Source organism: Opisthorchis viverrini, assembly GCF_000715545.1.
Source record: "Opisthorchis viverrini unplaced genomic scaffold opera_v5_13, whole genome shotgun sequence".
NCBI classification, from domain to species: domain Eukaryota; kingdom Metazoa; phylum Platyhelminthes; class Trematoda; order Opisthorchiida; family Opisthorchiidae; genus Opisthorchis; species Opisthorchis viverrini.
The window spans coordinates 95,390-118,447 of record NW_008751669.1 but is presented as its reverse complement, the minus strand read 5'-3'; the positions used below and the strand labels follow the sequence as shown (position 1 = coordinate 118,447).

The 23,058-nt window shown below is 44.0% G+C and overlaps 3 protein-coding genes across 3 annotated transcripts in view; 2 read left to right on the top strand and 1 right to left on the bottom strand.

Annotated features, from left to right (window-relative positions):
• T265_12743 (hypothetical protein) overlaps nt 1-9,960 on the top strand; it is a gene marked incomplete at both ends in the record, with an annotated part of 19,146 nt that extends 9,186 nt beyond the window's left edge. Inside the window, 3 exons of the mRNA XM_009165266.1 lie at nt 5,958-6,086; nt 7,572-7,789; nt 9,808-9,960. Of these exons, the coding sequence (XP_009163530.1) occupies nt 5,958-6,086; nt 7,572-7,789; nt 9,808-9,960 (500 nt within the window). The remainder of the gene's footprint in view (nt 1-5,957; nt 6,087-7,571; nt 7,790-9,807) is intronic.
• Nucleotides 9,961-14,725: 4,765 nt separating this feature from the next.
• Nucleotides 14,726-21,072, bottom strand: T265_01198 (hypothetical protein; the record flags this gene model as incomplete). Its single annotated transcript, XM_009165183.1, has 6 exons — nt 14,726-14,841; nt 14,880-14,988; nt 15,029-15,181; nt 15,352-15,476; nt 15,522-15,716; nt 21,006-21,072. The coding sequence occupies 6 exons, from the start codon at nt 21,070-21,072 to the stop codon at nt 14,726-14,728; spliced, it is 765 nt and encodes a 254-aa protein (XP_009163447.1).
• An 839-nt stretch (nt 21,073-21,911) lies between these two features.
• Nucleotides 21,912-23,058, top strand: part of T265_12742 (hypothetical protein) — a gene marked incomplete at both ends in the record, with an annotated part of 78,696 nt that continues 77,549 nt past the window's right edge. Inside the window, one exon of the mRNA XM_009165265.1 lies at nt 21,912-22,092. Coding sequence (XP_009163529.1) covers nt 21,912-22,092 — 181 coding nt within the window. The remainder of the gene's footprint in view (nt 22,093-23,058) is intronic.

Genomic DNA, 23,058 nt, shown 5'->3' with positions numbered 1-23,058 from the left:
ATATATATATATTTATATCTAATATATACGTTTATATGTTTATATATATGTTTACGTGTAAATGATGGTCGCGGAAATTCACTCCTAGTACCATCGCAGATTTATTATCTACCACATGCGTCTATGCTTGGCAGGCATCCCGAACGGACCACTCGATCAGCAGTGACTGATGCCGCTCATAGTACCTGAACTACAATTGGTCTGTGCGGAGCCGTATGTGGTGCTACGTACAAGCCGCTGATGCCGATGTAACCTAAGGAAACAAGTTCGGCTAGCATGTAGATGCTTGTTGAGAGCCATCAAGCGGCCCAAACATGATGGTTTAACAGTGAGCATCAACAATGGTTCTTTTATCCTTAGGTACTGGATTCATCCGCCAATTCCTCCAAGTTTCATCAGGTTACCACGCTCCCGTCGGATAAGTTAACATACGAGTGCTTTCTGGGGATACCCATCACTGTGCCGTTTACATGAGAATGGGTAGGGAGATGGCATACGAATTGCTACTGGTGAAAGGAAGAAGGCCCTCGCTGCGAAGTTATCTATTAGAAAATGCCAACTGAACAGTTACAGACTATTGGACAGGGAAGCAAAACTCTCATGTGCTTCTTGTTTACAAAAACTGAATATTCATCTTCTGTTTGAATGCGTCTTCCTAAACTTTTTCGGATTTCGTTGACTGTTTCTCAAATCCAAGCAAACGCTACAAAGCGACTCCACAAATTCCGCAATAGATCTCACTCTTCAAGAGACGCAAAGCGGATTTACGAGAAAACATACTATTCCTCATCAGTGATATCACCGTTACACTGGTAGCTTTGTCTTTTAGCATGGCGGTAGCATTGAATAGAGTGATTAGAAATCCGAGCGGACTGACCCAGACGATTCACTGGCGAGTCCGCACAGGCAGGGTGGTGTCTTGCGAGTCCGATGTTGCTCAAGCATGTGAGCCCGCAAGTTGCACAGACTCAGGTGATAACCTTTCCGAATAAGGTGGTTATGTTAAAGCAATGAGATGCATCGTGCTTCAAAACTCTCCAGGCCTTTGTAGATGGCAATTTTCCTGACTGTTCTCTCAGGTGATAGATTTTCTCAAGATCCGAAACCAAGATTACGGTTTTTCAAGCGTACCAAAGGATGCAATTGTAGCTGAATTTCGACCGTTCACAATTTCGAACTTTATTTTTCAAATGACCGTAATTAGGTTGCTTCTAACTGTGGTCACTGGCCATTCGCTTTACTTCGCCTATCCAGCGTAACTGGTTGTGTACCAAGGTGCGCCCGATTCCGCCGATCATGGCTAGTTTTGGATATTCAATCTTCTGGATTCCATCTCACCAATGAATTTGGAAAGCATTTCAATGTGCTGTCAGTATAGTGTCCATGTTGAACTTCTATATAGTAATGAAGACAGCCGAGCGTTTGGATTACGATCCAGATCGTTTCCTTATGCATCGAGTTGAAGGTTTTCGTGAAATCCACACACGGAGAGTATAATAATTGATTCTTATTCCGGAATTTTTTCTTGCAGCTTCAAAGGTCAATTGTGCTACGTACGCTTCGTAATCCACATTGCCCAGCAGGGGTGTTTTCTAGTAGAGTACGTCTGTACACAGAGGACGGATTCATCACTAGTTGTCCGTTTTCGGTCAGCTTCCATATCCTCTAAACATTGATGCGCTTGTGGTGTTCTTGAACTCTTTTGGGACACTTCGGTCTCTCAGATGGTGCGAATCGGGTGAAAAACTTCGTTTTCGAATACTGATCCGCCGGATATAAATAGTTCTGGAGGCATTTCGTCCTCCTTCAGCAGTCTTTTCCTTTTTTAGTTCAGTTATCCCCTTTCGAAATCCACCAACTGTAGAAATAGATTTCGGGATGATCCATTTTTTGGGTTCGGGGTAACTTTGTACATCTACGTTGAATTGGTCGTCAGCTGTGTTGAGAAATGCGCCTTTCAGACCTATTGAGCGCCCAACCCAAGTGGTTGCTCTGGGGGTATTGCATTCTCGGTTCCCAAGAATTCCTTTTCACGTCATTGATCTGTATATGGTTGGATTTCTCGACTCCTTTTATGCTATCGTTCATTCTCCAATCTTCGTAGATCTTTAAAAAGTTTGATCCCCACATTGCAAAGCTCTGCTGTTAAGGGTTTTCTCTGATATTTATTTCAGGACCAGCGAACTGGGGACGCTTCGTTTAGCTCAGTAATATAACAGGTTCATCGTGCATATGATCGGTACATTCCTAGCCGAGTATACAATCATTCGACCCACGCTATCCGTGTGTAACTATGCTTGAGCAAAGTAGTCTATCTCTTAAAGAAGGACTATTCTGGGTTAACTGACGGCATCCCACTCAACAGACTGCTTTTAGAAATGGTTCGGTCACATCAATTAGAATCATCGCAGAGAAAATAATGATGAGAAAGTTATCGTTGAGACCATATCAGGTTTCCAAAATAAGCAGGTTCAGTTAATTATGTTTTCAGGAGATCCGCCAATCAGCCCGTGTCCCGAAAACGGAGAACAATTGGTTTTGTAAGTACCACCGACCAAGCAATAGCGTATGGTGAAGTGATTTTGTTTTCTCCTTGGCCTCACTTCAAAATCTGGTATTTTGTTTAACGTGAGCCTAACAAAATGAACCTCACTATGTGTAACAAAATTACTGGTGCTGAGTTCGTTTTTCTATAACATCCACATGATAACTGTTTTTATTTCCAACAGATTAGTATAACAATTCCAGATTTCCTCTTTCCCCATATCACTCGGTAAATAGTCGGCCTGTTTAGAAAGGTGGTGCAATTGGTTGGCCCAAGGCTCAGGCCCTTCAAGAAAGAAGACTCACAATATGGGAACGATTTTAGCGGTTTCCGAGTATGTTCGCCCAGTGTGCTGAGGAATTGAGCACTGTACTTAGAGCAGAACCATATGTAGACGGAATATCCTGGCTTCCTCCAGGTAAGTAACGCCTTACTCCAATTAGCCAACATCAAGATAGATTGCAGTGAGCGTTAATTTGGCTTCCCAACAGTTTTAGGCTATAGAAGACAGGAGGTGTCAAAAGTTCTTTGGAAAGAAAATGTGAAGATGGCAGTTCCGCAGTGTGTGTGGTTGAAAACGGAAATGAGAGACTCAGTGAGTAAAGACATCGTCCTTGTGAAAGATACAGGCAAAAGGAAAGAAGCAAGCTCTGATGAACAGTCTGCTTGTTGGAAATGGGAAAATATAGCGAGAGGTGATCAAGTGTTCGCATGAGGCTATCGATGAGATATGCAGTTTTATCTTGGGAAAAATTAGGAAATAAGTCAAGCGAAGGATCTCCACCACTAATTGACAACAGTAAGGTAGGCTGAATTCGGGATTTGTGAAGGAGAAGAATTTGGACAGGGATGGAACATTTGCAAATGAAACTAACCTTTATACCTGCCGCATCCCGCGGACCTCAAGACATTAGGATCGAGATGAAAGAGAGGCTAGAAAGGATGAACGATCAGGATTGCGGAATGATAGCAGATCACATTAGGAGATTTAGGTCAGGAGTGTAAGTGTATAGGGAAACGAAAACACGGTGGCGTCAAACGCTGCAGAGTACGACAAGTCCCAGTGGAGTATGTTAGCAAAGTCGTTGGTCTGAGCAGTAATGCCCGGTCGTCGCGGTCGGAATGAAGTGAGGCGCTAGGAGTAGGACGAGCAGTGCAGAGTGGTGTCGTCCGCAAGATTGTGGATGGGAGAGGTAACAGTAGACAAGAGATCGTTCGCATCAAGGATTAAACTTGTGGGGTAGATCTAGCACTGATTTTCCGCACCACCGCTTGTACAGTCTAGCTTACAATCTAGCTAATCAAGTTTGGATGCAACCCGAACATGTGAAGTTTAGCAAGGATATCTGATGCTGGACCCCGGCGAACGTCTTCGATATAGGGACAAATAGAAACTTTTAAATAACCGGGGCCAGTTCAAGATTAGAGTTACGGGGCGAAATTGGAGGGATACCACTCGAACTAGGTGTTCTGACAAAAGACAACAAACAATCCTCAGTGTGATAGCTGGTAAGGATAAGTGAGTTGGAGTCTGGGCAAACTGGTACAGAGATAAGAGGGAAGTAGAATAGTTGAGGGCCAATATCTCTGACTTCTGACGTAAGGAATCTGAGACCTCCAGATACATCAAGTATGGCAAGGAATGAGAAAGAACAAAACTACTTACGACTGATTGCTTTGACTAGGCTCCAAAAGGAACTGCTTATAGTTGACACTTTTGATGGCTGGGGCTGTCTTTCGTTCATTGAATTTATCTTTGCATCCGTTGAGCACGGACTAACGAGTAATACGTGCAGCAACCTAGCACGTATTGGTTGTTGACCAGATGATTTTCGCAATTAACTTGTAAACATTTTGTCACTAAACGAAGATATATCAACGGTGCGAGCTGTGTGGGACCCATCCAACTGATCAACAGCTACGTGATCAATAGCCTTCAAACCCACCCGTCAACGCTTGTACAGTCATTATTACTTGTAGATATGCATGGTTAAACCACTACGGAAGTGATTACTTCCCTGGATGAGTCGGCCCATTTCGTCAGGCAGGGCAGCAGTGAGTTCTTCCACCGAAACCGAGGGATCCTCCAGAAAACACCAGCACTAAGAACAGCTGCTACAAGCTGCTACTAACCTGGTCGCCGTTGTGGTCAGGAGCTCGAGTTGGAAAACAGACGAGCTGTGTAAGGAAACTGATAATAGAAATGGACTTGAACTTGGATGCACGACGCTGCAGGATTTGTCTGGAAAGATAATGGGAGTCTTTCGTTGTGCAAACTTCTGAAGTGTAGCCGGTCTGAAGTGCCTGTTCACACAGTTAGCGTTCGATGAAGAGAAAAGAGAGGACACGTCTTCGCCCTTTGAAGGCCGATGGATACAGCAAAAAATATTTGCCGCATCGAGAAAAGTTTAGTTCAAGCCAATGTTGATGGCACGGTTTTCCAGGTTAGGAAGATGAGAAACAGATAAGGAAGAATGTGTTTAGGCGCACACTCCAATGAAACAGCGCTTAGTTAAGAAGTGGTAGATGGTTGATGAGGTTATCAGATCCAGAAATTCGGGTATCAGCGGGGAACAAAACAGAATATGAGACGGCGGCTCGAGTTCAGTCCGTGGAGTGTCCTTACACAAAGCCTCAGATTGATGAACCACATGAGGCTCCTCTAAGCAAGCGGTGGCATCTCTCCGGGTGACAGCATGAGCTTGTTTGGTAAATCGGTCTTTCCATTCAACATTTGCAAACTTGCCCTCTGTTCCTTGAAGTATCATGACATGACTAGAAACTTGATGCGATTTTGGCTGTCGAACCTTGTTCACATATCATCGATAATCGCGACAAGGTTTTCACGAACTTTGTTAAACTTAGATGAGTATCGAAATCTGGTTGCTCTACGGAACGTGTGCTGTTCTGTAGGACCGGCGACCAGCTCAACTTCTACGTTTCAAACGCAACATGAATTTCCGGTTTGTTCCAGTGATCGCTATTACGGAGGTCGAGCCACGCAACTTTTTCCGTTTGATGGTAACGGTGTTGGTACCGTTTCACTAAAACAACCACACAACCAAATGTGGTTAAATTGGCACTCTTCTTTAATGAGTCTTCAGCGGGCTTTACTCAATTTCCGACCCAAATCCAATGGTTTTGCCGCTAAAGCATCTTTTACGCATTCCATTTATGTTGCACCGCTACTCTACTGTAGTCATCTGATTTGAAAAGTTGTCTCGGTAGCACTACAGGTATTTACGTCAGGAGTTACTCACCAATTACAGATGCGAACTCAGTGTTCTACGACTCACGCCTTGGCTTGCGTAACATCATTCTTATCGACTTGCCGACATCCTGCCTCTGTTAAGCCCATGAATATTCTTTTCCTTCACCGTCTGCTTCATTTGTCTCAATTTATAATCTTCAGACGTTTGGGCGCACGGTGACTTTATTGAACTGCACAGTGATACTCTGGGGCTAACTATCAGCGGACGGAGTGATGCGACTTTGAACCCAAGCGGAATAAGGTTTGGCAGCGCCGAAATTTACAATTTGAGTAAGTTTGCGGTGCATCTTGGATGTCAGTATACATTGGTTCACTAATCCGATGTACTGTGTGAATCATGAAAACAGTCGATTATTCTACCGGACATGTAACTGAGGCTTTCCATATCCGACATCCTCCAAAGCTCGTTCTGTGGCCGATGGTGGGAATATGAGTGCATAGTTCAAGATGAGGCCCTTAATGTAAATGAAGCCCTACTTGTGCATATATTCACTAAAAGTATTCACTTTTTGACTGCTTTATGAACGTTCAATGTGAGTCTTCAACCCTCTCTAAGAAATTCGGGGTCACCTTTTGAATTGACATTAGCCATGTGTTTCCTTATATTCATGTTCGCTGTAACTAAGTAACAGTGAATCCACCGCATCTTGTTCCTGCAATGGTAGCGCTACAAAACTACGAACTTCTGTACAACAGTGGTTAGAGCGAATTTACTGACCGGAAGGTCCGTGGTTCCAACCCGACCTCTGCTTCTTGGCTTGTCTTGTCTAGGCTTGGGCAACCTGGCAGTATCTCAGCCATCGTGCATCCTTCGGGTGGCTTGGCGGCTAGGCACAGAATGGGTACTATGGATGGACAATTTTTTTTATTTTGCTGCAAAACCCAGTGCACTTAGAATATCGTGAATGGTTATAGACGCGCAGTTCTACGGAAAACCCATCGGAATGGTCGAAAATTGGCAGTATCTAGCCATCGTGCATCCTTCGGGTGGCTTGGCGGCTAGGCACAGAATGGGTACTATGGATGGACAATTTTTTTTATTTTGCTGCAAAACCCAGTGCACTTAGAATATCGTGAATGGTTATAGACGCGCAGTTCTACGGAAAACCCATCGGAATGGTCGAAAATTACTTCTTCTGAGGAGCGACCAAAGGACCGTACATAAACTCTGGAAAGATCTACTTTATGGAAGTAAAATTTGTTGCTATTCCCTCTTTGTATGTCTTTCAATTTATACCGCGCTCATGGTACACAAATTCCAAGCTGTTCTCAGCTGCAAGCGGTCGGCATTTTCTACACATCGCTTCCAGTGAGGACGGGGCCTTTTGTCTAATTCGATTAAGAACTGACCGGGTTATCGAATCATGCTAATGGCGTTGTGGTGGTGTAAGATGAGAACCTAGGTTCATTCAGCGAATGGGTTCATCAATATCTCATTCATACATCTCATCACTATGCGCAGGCATCCAGTGGTTTGAACACTGGCAAATACCATTTGGATAACAGCCGTATATATCTCACTTACTAAGACTTACAGACAACCAAGCCTAAACATACATTCACAAGCATACAGGATGACGATTCACGATGGCGGTTTTTACCAAGACTTTTAAAAATGTAGTGTTGTTTGAGATCTGACCTCCCCAAACTTTAAGTCCAGAAACCGACTTGAAGTGGTCTTTTAGATGGTCCAGCTAAAACGTTAATCGTAACACATCACTGTCTGATTGCCTCCTCCCCCATTGTTCTTTTTAGTCGAGTCGTTACCCGCTATTTCTGACTCCCTTTGTGTCGCCCAGTCAAATCAGAGCCGTACGGATGAACGCGTTCTTCTTTTCGTCAAACCAGCTGATATCGCCGGCGGTGATACTGCACTGCCCAAAGAACTTGAGGACCAGATACGGAATGTTATCCGGTCTCAACTATCGCCCAGGTTCCTACCGGCCATCATACAGAGCGTCCCTGAAATTCCGGTAGGCTTCTTGATGTAAAGTTCATTTCCTCTAATGCGACAGCTACTCTCTTCTTGGTCGAGAGACTTCCGCTTTTAAAAAAGTTTGTTGCCCTTCCCCAATCAGATGTCGTTTTGGACTGGTTAAATGCTGGACAAAAACTAATCACTGCTAGTTGCCTTCTGCGACAGAGTTTTCACAAGTGTAATCCCAAGAGTGCTTATTCCTCGTTGTCCTATCGTGTTAGTCCAAACTAACCCCTGTTTTTCAAGCCAGTTTGCATTTGTCGGATAGGTACAATGTTTGCCGTACACGAACTCAGCAGTCCGACATTCGTATAACAACCCGAATTTTTCCTAGTTGCTCATAGTCGGAAGGCGTGACCTGCTCTGTCACAATAGGCACCTTGCTTGATCTTGTTTTGCAGTCTTTGGATTTTAGTGTATTTGTTTTGGACAGACCTCAAGATTGGTGTGTTTAACTATCAGATTGAAGATAGTTGTTTGATCCCCAAAGAACTTCGGTGGGTTTCAGACCTGAACTTAAAAATTAGCTTTTCAAGGTAGATAGGAGTTATGTTTTGATAAAATCGGCAAAAGGAACTGAGCGTTCGATACTTCGAAATGACAGCTAAATTTCATTGATTTCCTAGCCCTACCGACACATGTCCAGTTAGGGTGAATTGTGTTGAAATTCGACCTATTTTTCTGATCTTTGGAGGAGCGATGTGCTCCCTAGCCTAGGGAATAGATTGTTACGATATCTAATGATTGGCGTGTACAGTTGAGCTGTCGCCAAACGGGAGACGCTAAAACTCGAACTGACTTCTTTGCTTGAGTTTGTAAGTCATTCTTGTAGATATGAATCTTGGTAATGTGGCCTCCTAGAAGAACGAGGTGATTGTTCACCACTGTCTCTGGTATGTGAGTGCACCAACCGAATTTATCCGTAGTCAGGATCAGCGAGTCACGTTTTCGCCGTTATTGAAGAGATGGACAACAGCGGTCAGATTGTATGGTATTTAAGTCCATGGACGATACTGAATGGACCGGCTTTTTTGTATTCTTGACTGATTATACCTTTGCACGGAAGTGAACAGAACTCCGAGAGCAATTTGGCTACATATCCCTTGTTCATTGTTGTCAAAAGTCACAAGGAAAAATGGGCCATTCTGTATTACTCTTGCATAGTCCACTTTAATCGTTCGCGGAAATCCCAATTTGTTTTCCTACCACCTTTTTCATTGGTAAATAGGTCATTCCAAGCAACATCACAGCCAAAACGATAATGACTATCCTTCAGGATGTTAGACGGTCCGCTTGAGCAGTCCTGTGAAGGCGTCTCCTTCTTCGGATGCACTGTTACTAGTGTTTTAAAAAATGTCTTATCATTCCTACCACAGGTTTCGATTTCCAACTTTTGTTCTCTCAGGAGTCAGTCCAGTTTTATGGAGCAGTATGTTGATACTCCAACCTAGTTCGTGTCATTGAAAAGTTGCCCAACTACTACGAAATACATTCCCAAACGTAATGACTACCAGAATCCGGTTAGAATGCTATTTTAGCTAGGTTACTGCACACACCTAAAAACCGTCTGCCAAAGTGCGCTCCAGAGAACACACAATTTAGAAAATATGTGTTGTCCGCAACGTTCCCCCGAACTTGTGCACCGCTCTAACTTTCTAGCCAGATTACCAAAATAAGGTTTGTCTGTTGCTGTTTGCTGGGTAAAGTTCTTGGGAATGCGGACCCAGTCCAGCTGGTGGCGTCTCATTCAGTGTGACTTTCCCCATGCATTTAATACAGCTGTAATTGATCAGTCCCCTTGAGAAAATGCGGCTTTTTCGCTATAACGTCGCACCAATCCCATTGTATTGCTGTCTATCGTGATAAGGATTAATCCGTGATAGCTGATTTTTCGTCGAAATCAGGTCAGTAAACCGAGGTATGATCGGTCCCTGAAAACCTTAGTCTTACATTGTTTGGTTTAACTTCGACTCTTATCACTCGGTGCACATTCATCCCCAATTCCTGTTTCAGTACACTGTGAATGGGAAGAAAGTTGAATTGGCCGTACGCAGACTTTTGGAAGGCCAATCACCCCAGAAGGCATTTGCTAAAGAGTCTCTTGCTGACCCAACTATTGTAGATTTGTACGCCCACATTGCCGAACTCATTGGACAATTCGACTAGGCCAAAGAAATCCCCGTCGACCGTGTTGCAATTCAAAACCATTTGTTGTTAACATTCCTTTCTACAGAGCCCAATAGAAGGATTGGTTTCAGTTATCTATGACTGCTCGGTCCCAAAATTTATATTTTTGTTTTTACCTGTTATCTATCTTGGTTGTGAATTAGAGGGGTTTTTTGTCGCTTACACCAGCTGTTTAATTCTGATAGTTCATTACCTTTGTTTTTTTCTTTTTCTTACCCGCTATTGCTGTTGTCATTACGATGATAATATGGATTGCATCTATCATACCTGATTTATTTTCGTCAACTTTGCGGAACCAGTCTTAAGAAACTTATGTACCTGCTTCCCAGTTGGTTCAAATGTTGGAATTCTGGTCATCAGTTTGCTTGTGTACAACCGTACCTGTATCCACCCCGGTTGTGGAAGACCACTATGAGTGTCTACACTAAACTGATTACTAAGTGTCTGACGTGGAAAAGAGTGTCCATATACGCTGCAGTGTGAACCGCTCAGTCGTCTGTTCACCTAGTCCGCACACCGCTTTTGCACTGATGTGTATTGTGGGCATGCACACTGCATGGAGGACTATCGGTGTCGCTTTCTCCCGGGTTTGTGGGTGTGGCATGTGCGTACCAGCCCAGTCTGTCTGTCACTGAAACACCTGATTCTATCGTTCGATAATGAGCCTCTCAAGGTAGCCGAATTTCGGCAGGCCTGACTTCACCTGGCACTGGGCTATCGTCTTGACGGTATACGCCGATTCGTCAGTCTTGGGCTCTCTAAGCCTAGAAGAAGTTTCATCGGACTTTCGATAAACTCTTCATTCCAGCCGAGCTTGAAGCACCCCTGATTTTTTCCGTAAAATTATTTTGGTCTTTTCAGATTCATGGCTCGCGGTGTTTGCCTATTAGGCTGTATTACCACGGAGGTCGATAGGTAGGCCAAGTATGCGAACAGTAGCTGACCTTGAAGATGCTGAAAGATATTGAAAGGTCAAACAACACACTACTGACTCGATTGAAACTTGGCACATGTGGCGCCTCAGTTTGGCTTCTTACTGCCGTATGCTAAAGCGGTGTTGGGCGCACGGATAAAGTAAACTAGGTATGGAAGACTGATTAAGTACAAGAACGACGACAAAATTCACAGGCCTAGTACGATCGTACTACGGCCATTTCTTAACAGGGAGTATCACCTAAGGTGCACCAAATATTACACATTATCCGACGGGTAATTCCGAGCTGTACTAGACAGTATCAGTCAAGCAAACGTGTTTCGAAGTTTAAGTTGACCCATACCCAGTCCTCATACCAAGATTTTGCAAATGATTGACTTGTCTTAGCAGGTATACCGGAAAGTTGAAACTGCATTCACCAGATGTTGATACCCGAACCGTAGAGGTGTTTTTACCTGTTTCCGTATCGTCTTTCGGTAGGTCTCTACAGCACTACCAGGTCTTAAACATAGGTGAACCCGCAATACTGATCGCAAAATGCTCATGTAGACCACGTTTGTTTATGGATCTACTGAACTGCGTTCACTTTTCAGTTTCTTTGTATTCAAGAGAGTTTGACCCACCGTAACTGTCGAAGTGTTCAACTACAGTACTGCGTACCTGTACTGATACCGAGCACATCCATGGATGAGACATCGAAAAAAGACAGCTGAGTCCAAACCTGGTCACTTGTGTGTAGTGTTTTTTAGGTGTAAAGCCGCTCCATGAACCCAGGTTTTGAGACAGTTTGTGTGGCTCAGGGAACAAGTATTCAGTAAGCTCATATTTCTGAGTTTCGCCTTGAAGCTGGCTAAATCGACAGCTTCAAACCGGACCGCCTGAATCAGAACCAGTCCGTAACAGTCCACGTCACGGACTTCATGTAACTTTTTCGGTTAGCCGAATCGCGAAGTGCTACAACGATCTTGCCGCAACTGATTTCTGCATGTTTTGGTGCTGTTAATCTGGTAGAAAGACGCGTCTGTTTACCACTGTAACGCCAGAAGCGTGCAAGTTCGCCCTGAATAGAATGAGGATAGCTACAGCCGGCTGAAAGTTTCACATACTGTTCTCAGCACGATAGTGTTTTAACTACCAAGCTGAGGGCAGAATAATAGCAAGGTCTGTGGTTCGAACTCAACCGTTGCCTCTCGACTTCCCCTGTCTAGGCTTCGGCAACCTGGCAGTATCCCAGCCCTCATGCTTCCTTCTGGTAGCATGGCAGTTAGGCATGTAAGGGTTTAACAGCTGAACAAATGAATTGGATTTTCAGTAAGTCATTTGGATTGAAAATGTATCAATCATTAGACGAATTTGATCGAAAACTCGAGTTTTGACGACATCCAACCAAACTAGTTTATTTGTATCCACATTTGGCTAGCGACGGTCAGCTCTGTGATCTCCATGCTTTCTGCACGACATTGCAGAGTGAATGTCTAGGGCGTATGGACCGTAGTTTAGTCGTGTTCTTCCAAATGTCCATAAATGAACACCTCTAGCAACCATTTAATAGTGGCATCTTCTCACCGAAGACCGAGAAAATCAAATTAAACAGACCAAATCGGAATTCAATGGTAGCCCGTATGATACACTGCTCAATTCGAAAAACTAGCAGTTCATACCATATTTCAGACACAATATACTAGACTCAAGATGTTTTCAGGTGCGAATGGTTGAAGTTCGTCCATCCAGCAAAGTCAATTAGGACAAATTGAAAGGGTGTGAATCGACGATGTTTACGTAAAGGGCTTCCATGCACCATCAAATAACCAAATGAACCCGAAAGTGTACAAGGGTTTTAGTCCCATCAGTACCGAGGACCACAAGATGACGGTAACTGCGAGTGATCGAGGACAGAATTGAGTAACGAGTGTGACAAACGGCTTGTTGCCATTTTATTTACGTACTTCACGTTTGAATAGGTACAGAAAAATTAAACCCTACATTTACAAAAGACGCGTTTCTTGTTTGTCATACCCAATGGGTCTCATTTGAAAAAAAAAACGCCAAGTCACATCTTACATAAGTAAAATAAGTAAATCAGCCTCTTCTGAGAGGGAGTTTCAGAAAAAAATATAGCATTCAATAGCTAATGAGATGACCTTAAAGTCGGTATCACCAGGGTGTCTAAGGGCCAACCGAAAGTTGAAAATTAAAGGTGACGGTGGTGTGAGAGCAGAAACGACCACGTTGTGGTTAGATACACTGAACCCGCCTTGGTATACTTCATGGAACGCAGTTGAAATTTAGGTGTTGTCCAGCGTGGAGAGACAGCATCAAGCCTTTAGTGGAGCGACCATGAAAATCACGTAGAAAGTAGTGTTCCATATTCCTACACGCTACGCTCAGGTGGGCACTCCGGCCGTTATTGCAGCATCACATTAAACAGGGATATACTTCACCATCGTGCTTCCTCGTCGCGAATGGAGTCACGCTTACCACTTAATTCAGTTTAGAAAACATCGTTTTCCATGAACAATGAAATAGCAGGACATCAACTATACCTATCGATTGTCAACCATGATCGGTCAAACTCTAGGTCATCCACGAATACGTCTGTAATAGATTCTTCCGGGCGATTTTGCTGCTCCTTGAAATGACATTAAGTATAAGACGCAATAGTAGACAGTGTACTCAAGCGTGCTCCATGAGCCATTTCTGACACAGTCACGTAACACCTAGAGAGAAGAGTGCTATGTTAAAATCCAGTGAACTCCCATCCATTTAGACCCAAACCATTGCAAATAGCCCCGTGCTGTAACACACCCTTTAGGTAAGCAACCTTTCAGTGGTTTGCGCCATGCCAATCGGTGCTGGTTATATACTGGTCTGCATGCCTACGCCTTCCAGCAGCATTCGAATAGACATAACTGGGCATTGTGTCGGAATAAGATACCACTATCAGGAATGACCCAGCATTCCTTGTCAACCTCACCTAACAACACCCGGTGCGCGACTTGCAAGCTTTAGGTAGGTAGCCCAGCCAAAAGACAATAACATTCATGTCATTAGAGCCACTCGCATGCGGTGTATCGAAGAGTTCGTAACTACATACCAGGAAGGCATGAGCATTCGGTGATGAGCAACTTAGCAGTAGTCAGGATCTTTCTGCATTTGTCTGCCTCCCACAAACCATTCGTTAACTTGCGTTGGGGACGAAAAACACAAGCCTATTTGATGGTTGGGTATACACAGTAGTACCGCCCCAATTGGGCGACCTGTATCTACTGCTCCAGCGGGTCCGGTAGATTATTTAGTACTCACTTACAAATCGCTTCCAAGCAACGTCTGGCATGCTACGCAGGTGAGCTCTGCTTACATAAGTCAAGTATCTTCTGAGTAGATAAAGCAAAGTTACGCACGACCCTAGCAAGTTTCTAATCTGGTCGCAAGACTTCTCAGATGAAGACGTCCATGGCCACCAGCTTAACTCATTTTGAACCAGTAGAAAATAAAATCACGACCATTAGTGGACGTTTGGGTGTTGGGTGCATTCTAACCCTAAGCCTTGTGCATTGAGAAAGGGTCATTTTAGCTAACTCATTGATTCATCCCATGGACGTCTACATCTGAGGGGTCTTGCGATCAAATTCCCTCAATCAAGAAACGTACAAATCCATTTGGTGCAGTCAGATAAACTCAGTGGAAATGGTGAGATGAACCAGGTTGTACTTGGAAAGTAAAGTCTATTTCAGATGCATGCTTTACAAAAATTCAACCTAACCACACAAGTTAGGATCAGTTCAAGTATCTCGTAGCAGCCTGCGTTCACTACCTTTTGTATTCCAATATCATCAATAGGGGAGAATCGCAGGTCACTTCGATCAATGGTGCAGCCAACTGGTTTGAGGTGGAAACCAAGTGACCAAAGGATAACAATTGATTTCCTAAAGCAAAAGGATCAAGAGAAGATGGGCAAACATACTGAGATTCCACTTCAATCCTGTGGTTGTGACCAGGGAGGGTGCACCAACCGGAACCAAACCACAATGGTCGGCTTCAAGTCCGGTATTTGTATGGATTTGATGCATGCCCTGATTGAACAAAAGCCTAATAGAATATATGAAGTCTTACCGCAGGCAAGAGAATTGAGACGCAACATTCGGACACGAGATGAACTGGAATGGAGTTCATTCTATGGGCCTCGTATAGAGTTTGAATCAATCCGAATTCATGGTCCAAGCGTCCACCACTCATATGGACCACAGCAATCGCGGCAGGTTTATCCTAAGGTGAGATTGTAATCTAGCCAGATAAAATTACACGTAAAGTATTAATGGCTTCGTTCATTATAGGTAGACATTTCGTGAAATCTGTAGCGTCTTGGTCCGGTGTTTCAATAACACGAACTGTTGGCTCAATTATTTACACCCGGCGTTAAAATGATGCAAGCTTACCTGTGATCTATAATAACTAAGGGCATCTCCTGAGATGGAATCAAAATCTCCGGTAACAAAGTCTGGAATGTAGCATTCTTTATCAGGCAAACAAAATACCTGATTCGCAAAACCATCAACAAAAGCTACGGGGGAAGCTACATATTCAAATCTAGTGATATTAGACTTACAGTTCACCCAAATACCCTTGAATAATGGATGTAGAGTGGAATCTGCGCTGTTCAGAAATATCAAAGCTTTTCGGGCATCTGTACGAATGTACTGGGTGGAACAACAAGTGTACTTGGTAGTAAAACAGAAAGTGGCGTGAAAATCATTCAGCCTCAATATGGTGGTGTAAATGAGCAGATGGTTGGGCTCTTGACCTGAAAGAAACAAAACGCCATCAGAAAACACATTCGAATTAGCAACAGTATCAAACTGAGGCGCTATTTCTACTAAGATGGCAAGTGACAGTCACGGCTTCATAGAACTCCAGAGATGGTATTCTGATCACCGAAGCGTTAGTGGTGTGCAGAAGGGAACAAAAAGGTCCAAAGGAAATGAAAAAATAAGTTGATCAGGTTGATTATCGATCAGTGATAACCGAGTAACACCATACACGGAAGGCTGTCAGTTCAATTTTCCAGGAAGATTATTGAGATACCGAGGATTCACGACGATGAAACAGCTGTACATTTCTGTTTGGTTCTTTGGTATACGTCAAACTCAGGCAGAAGGTAAAACATAGATTTGGATACAAATCAAACTTCCTTAAATTTCAGAAAATGAGACTCCACTGCAGCAAAAAAACGACTAAAGACTACAGGAACCCGCTAAAATGAAAGTTTAGGTAGTGTTTGGAATAGTAAATATGCAAAGCTCAGCACCATATTATGTATATCTCATCCCATTGATATGGTGCTTGAGAACCTAAAGTATCCTAACTAAAGAGGCTGTCGGAGTAAACTGAAGTGCAAGCAACCACATGGAGGCATACAATGCTCCAAACGTCCACGTAAGTGTATCTGAGCATACTTTCAATGACCGACCCCACAAAACGTTGATATACTGTTCACATTATTGAGAAAAGTCAGTTTGACTTCGCCGTTCATAAAAAGGAACCACATATAAGATAAATCCAGCAAATGCATAAGGAAATACTGTTTCCCACATTCAAACAATAGACATAACCATGGTCCAAAAAGATTGGTTGTGAAGATCATATGGACCCTCCAGGATTCTGAGATAGGTTCTAATGAGACTGTTGGAAGAGGTGCCATGGTCTAGACAAAGAACGTCCAAGTGCTTGAAAATGGTTACTTTAAAATAAAGTGTGTAGTGACGGGGCTTAATCGCGTCAACCTCGGTCAAGTAAAAACAACCAAAGTCTCCGGTTTGGGTGGATTTATTTGGATCATCCATAATGGAATGAGCTTCCCAGGAAACCCGTTTTGCACAAAGGTGTCAGTTGCGCGCCTCAGTACTTTATCCAAAGTTTACTCGAAGAATATTCCGTAGGCTCTGTACGCTAAACAGTGGATCAAACTTCAACTGTACACCAAATAAACAATGCGGAAAGTTTGTATGAGCCCAGATAAAGTCTTTTTCCCATAGATGTCTTTGTATTACATCGTCAGGCTTCCTGCGCAAATCTATGTAAAGAATATCAGGTGATCCGTGAGTTTCTGTTTTCTACGTAAAGCTAAACGAGAGTAAGGGTTACATAGTTCTGTAATTCCAACACATTGGTATTCCCAAGCACCACAGGTATATCATCCACGTATCGCATTGGGCTATCGGTTCATTATAGCGCTAAGTTCGCTAATAAAAACATTCGCTAAAAAGGGTGAACTGGCAAACGAATTGAAGTACCGTCTTTGTGCTAAAAACGTGCATTGCTGAGCAGGACATACGCAGTGAACGTGCGAGTTAACAGTAGTCATTCTAGATCCCTCACTGGAATTCTAACACTTGCCGAAGACTCAAGTGCGCAACAGCAAGTGAAATCAACTAATTTCAGTAAATTCGCAATTTGGTCACTGAGTCATCTCGCCGCAAAAGTCGTTCAGCACCGAAATGTTTCACCCGTCGAGATCCTGAGATCCCGCACCATCTCTTCCCAGAGAGTCAATAATCTGTGTAAGTATATGGGCTCCCGAGAGTGTGAAATATAATATATATTTCTTCTGGTTGTATATGGGGTGGAACTGATTAGCATCTGGATTGGGTCCGGATCCTGCTGGAGTTGAAGGCAGTCTCCCCAGGTGAGAGCAATCGTCACAAACTGAGGTAATCAGCAAACAGTAAACAGATGTGGTGAGCCAGGCAACTGAAGCGTTACGCCAAAGTTCATACTGAATAGTCTTTGGCAGAGTGTCTCCTCTTGTAGGTTGCTACTCCTCAAACGTCGACTGCATATACCTCCGCGGCGAAACCCTGGCCTTTTAGAATTTCGTTAAAAATCATACGTTTAAAGCATCAAAACCAAGAGGCGGTGATTCAGCTAGTCGAAATCTTTGCTACAATCGATGATGTGGTATGTGCGTCACAACTTTCGCTTATGGTTAGGATCCACCCTTCGGAGGCCGACATAAGATTTTTTTATACAGGAAAGCAAAGTTACAAAGCCATTTTGAGCATCAGTGAGAAGTATGGTATTCGGTGAGGAGTCCTTACCCTCTACAACGTTTTTGTATCATTCATCAGTGTTGGCAAGGCGTCCGGATGAAGACGGAAATTAATCTAGCTGTAGACTCCTGTTCGTTCTCTATCTGCACACCATATCGGCAACGCTTCGAAGTGAGTGCGTGGCATTGTGGATGTTGATAATTGTGCATTTTCTACGCAGTGATAGCCATCTTATCAGCTGTCAGTTTCTTCCAAACGCTCAAATTTGAATTCGTTTAGGAAATTTCCTCCTCCTGCACCCGACTGGCTTTGAGAGATCAAAGAAGCGGCAAGTAAAGCTATTAGAACAATAAAATGAAACTTCTATAGACTACAATGTGGAAAGGTGGTAACAGCAAAAATGGAAAGAATTGAAAAACGCGAAATCCGAACAAAAATTACAAAATGGCGGACTTTTCCAATCTCCTCAAATTGTGGAGGTCAATCCGCCGACATCACCGGGGATTAGCAGTTGAGCAGGTCCTCCCAGCTCCAGCAGTGGTGGGGAATACAATGACATGGAGACTCACACATAGGGGTTTGCACAGCGGCTCAAATGCAAATCCGGATATAAGATAGGGTTAGGCAGAGGGTTGCTAAACAACTGTTTGTATCATAGCCACGAGATGAGGTCAATCCCAGACATTCCGAACGTTCGGCAATATTGACGCTCCTGTGGTGGCTGAATCATTTCATCGCAATGTCATAGATGTATTTTCCTGGATATTGCATACATGCAATGTAAACTGGCGACCTTCTTACTCGGTCATCAATGCATTTAATTGCTTGCATACACCCTTATTAGGATGATGTGATCCTTCTGACCATTGAGATTGGTACTTTCTTTGTAACTTATCATTACTCAAATTGTACCACTTTCTATCTCTCACTAAGATCTCAGCTTATTCCTCTTCTCTTCATACCGAATAACTTTTGTTTAAAATGAACGAAAAAGAAATATGGAGACAATACAAATTCTGTACCTCGTGAAAGGCGTGTTCCCTTCTTGCTGTGTCGAATTACGCCGGCAGTGAATTAACGAGCGGTGATCTACCTTTCAGACTACGACGGGATAAAAAGTATCTAGGAATATATCAAGGAAGATTCCAGGAAGAAGATCGCTTTGGATTTATTGTGGTGGTAATAACTAACTGTACCAACGAACTGTGAGTTGTATCATCTCGCCTATTTTTTCTCACTTGATTTCACTACTTTGAACTGGTATTTGCTCACGTTATCCATTACAACATCGCGCGCACCCAGACTTCATCTTAAAACCTTGCCACGCGTCATTGTGGAGGAACAGCCAGCTCCAAAGACTTAAAAGATCGTGATGAGTTAGGTCATAATGTCAAGCAGTATTTTGTGGTCAGTTTTTGAGGCGAAGACAGAAGAACTATGCGGCCTTATTTTGGTATCCCGGGACAATGAAAAGTGAAAGATGGCAGCAGGACGATTAGGTAGGATCACTAACCTAGAGATATGCCTGACAATGTAAATGTAAATTAATTTAATAAATGAATAAATAAGTGCTTAAGTTAGATCCACGCCAAGAGTGGCAAAATAGTAAGCAGTGTCCGGCACGACGACTACCTGATAGGTAACAATAATAATTCAAAAAAGAGTCCATCGCTGCATGATCTGCCATGTACTAGCGAGGAAAGTGGAACAAACTTTAGATGCTGGTCCAATACGTTGCCTAAAGAACGGTATTCCAACTCTTGTGAGGTCAACGGGTTCAAGTGACTTCTCTCTGCTCTATCCTGCCTAAGTTCTACCATTGGCTCATTCCAAAACTGAGCAGGTTGGTGACTTCCCGCCTAGTTAGTGTTATAACCTCCATTACGCGTGCTTTTCTATCCAGGTCATGCGATCTTAGGGCTACCAGCACCAATGAGCCACGCAGATTAATCTGAGCAGCCTGAACTTGACGCCTGTCGATGTGTCTTGTGATCATACCCGACCTTCGTGACACATTATCTGCTTGCTGAGTCTAGCCTGATAACATGACAACTCCCACATTTATATACCTACTTGGTGTGCATTAAGTGGTCTCCATCTGTTTTACTTTCATGGGACTTTCATGTCAGTCATTCGTCTCGCAATGGAGGCCACTCTGCTCGATAGCGATACGTTAACATGGCGTTTCATCGTGCCAGCCCCAATTGAGCTGCCTTATTGCCCGCGTGAGCACAGCGACGGCGAAATCCCCAAGTTGGCTCCGAAATGGACAACTCCAACCAACGTATCACCTCCGTTTATCTTTTGTGCGGGCCCTGGGCTGCGCCCGCCGGTGTAGCGCCTGCACACTCTGGTGCCACGCAGGCAAACTACTGGGGTCTGTTTTACACTTCCCCGGCCTAGATGTAGTCGCTCATTCCCAAGGCCGATGTTCGGAATGCCAGTCTACTCGCAGCTAAGAATCCCCCACATGGGTCTCCACACTCCACCCGCGGAGAATTTTCAGCGCTTCACATCTACCCCGTTTATCTCTAACCGGAGGACTGTACAAACCCCTTTGAGGATGGTACTCCTGACGGTCTTTCTAAGAACATCCGGTCAGTCAACGAACGGCCTGTCTACTTCTGCTAGTAGGTTGTACCCACTACCCCCAGTACTCACTTTGCTGTTGTCGCACCTCATTGCACGCCTTCTGGTTGGTGCTAGAATATTATAACTTGTTACGTGTCCTCCGGTGCCCCATAATAATAATAATAATAATAATAATAATAATAATAATAATAATAATAATAATAATCGTTCAGCTGTAACACCATTCCGGTGCCTAGCAAACATGGCTGTTGGGGGTTGCGAATAATGGGAATTTCCTGGAAAAAAGTCGGTGACGTAAACAGTGGTCATTGAAAAAGTAAACTTCATCACACCTGAGGTGTCGTGGGTAGGGATCCAAAATTACAAGGGCTCTTTATATCCTGTGGAGATGACACAAGATCTGATCGTTAGGATTTAAAAGTGGCGGGCACTGACAAAATTTAGTTGCTTACCACGCTCATCGTCGATGTCAAGCCACAGGTTTTGTGGAGTCCGACTCGGATCCTCGTACTTATACATTCCCTTCCGGCCACCAGCACAATTCTTGGGAAGTGGCTGCAATACTGTTCCTCGTAGAGGGGCATAGTTTGGTTCAACCACATCTCCGAACCGGTCGTCCTGCTTAGGTGTTGTGTAGGAATTCCTAACTGACTGGCCCTTCAGAACCAGGGTTAACTCTCTAGACAGTCAGGTGGACCGTGGGTCAGTGGGGTCTTCCACGTTCTGACTACTGTCGCCTACTTGGTTTCGCTGGGAAACCCTTAAAATGGATTTTTTCGTCAAGATACTGAATTCTTATAACCGTTGTCAGCTCAGGTGCGCTATAACAATGTTACTACACTTATTTCCGAACTTGCAGGGAGCATGACTAGGCCGTTGCCATCTGATTGTGGGAGTGGGCAGTGCAAAACCGAGGGGGTGCATATCACGGGGTGAGTAGTCGCAAATAGTGGAAAATATAAAACTAGTACAATGTCACATGAGTGACGGCTTAGTCCGCAATGAAACCAGTTGACGTGAACCAAAGTCAATAAACTTTGTTCGCTAGGAATGACCTTGGACGGTTGAGTTATTGGCTGATACACCAAGGCTCAAAGCCGTGGGCTAGACGCGCACCGAAAATTTCTCTGAAACCGTGGTTCAAAGGAGAAAATCTTTGACATAAAGTTTTAACATTTGATGGTAATTTTCCGGGCTATGAGATCTTCCCAAACGGCCGCAGTTTTGTTGAAAGTTGTTTATATCTACTCAATTCCCATGATGTTCAAGGCCCGCGATATTCGTATTTTAAGTGGCTGCTGTGGCTGAGCACGTGAATGCGGAGGATGATTTTGTGAAGAATTTATCTCGTCAAAGTTTTTTTCTCATTCAATGCATTTCAAGTCGCTTTGAAAGAGTACCAGGCAAAACATTTCGTTGTTTTTGTCCGCATTAACTCCAAAAAGAGCTGCAATTCGCTACTTTTGAATGAAAAACCTTCTACCGTTGCAGCAGACATCCCTGCAGACGAAGCAATAGCCGTGGAATTCGTCGTACCTAGTAAGTTGTGTGTACTTTGTAGCACACGTCGTACTGATTGTCCGGCAAGGTTCAGCGTTCACCGGTACCATGACTGCTTGAGGGTTAATTCCTACTACCTGGAGCACAATCATCCACGCAGCAAGTTTATTTTTGACAGGCACCCCATCAACCGGCGACTGACAAATTGATGAATTGAGGAGTGTTCTACCCCTTTGAAATACGGTGCTCCTTCGTCGGAGATTAGGCAGCACGTCGCCGACCACTTTGGAAAGGTACTCACTATCAAGGATGTGCGTAACTTTCGCATCAACTGTCGACCGCTGTTGCTAAGTAGGCCGTCGGTTACCGTTTAGTCGGTTTCTTAGATGACATGTCGTCCATCATAGCCAAGTTTCTAGAGCTCGGTCGCGTGCTGCTGGTGGAATCGGAGGGTGGCAGATGTAGTCACCTGTGCTTTTCTCGAACGCAGCAGACAGCACTGTTTAGACGTTTCCCGGACGTCTGCACAAGCAGCTTGATCGGTTGGTTGGCAAAGTGAAGCTTCTGGAACCGCGTAAGGCTGCTGGGTGCATGAAGCGTCTGATTGTCCAAAGCCAGTTGATGTTGCGTCAAAATGCAATTAGTGCCCAGGACAACCAGCCTCTGGTGTTGGATGGCAACCGCAACTAACCACGGTGGCGTTATACATCAAACGACGCTGTTCCCTGTGGTCTCTGTGGCCGGCCAACTGACCCTGTGGATTGGTGTTGTCAATGTGATCGACTTCCATATCACCGTTATTGCTGCGGCAATGAGACCTGCCCGCTGTGTGGAGAAAATCTTCGGGCGCATCCACCAAGTGAGTGCACATGTATAAATTAAACTATTCCCATTAGTTGCCGGTTAGTCTACCTACCGTTCAGCTAAAAGAGCTTGCTTTTTTGTTGATCTTGATAGGTCCACGGAGGTCAAGCCGAGTCTGCCCCGTAAGAAAGTCGCAATAAA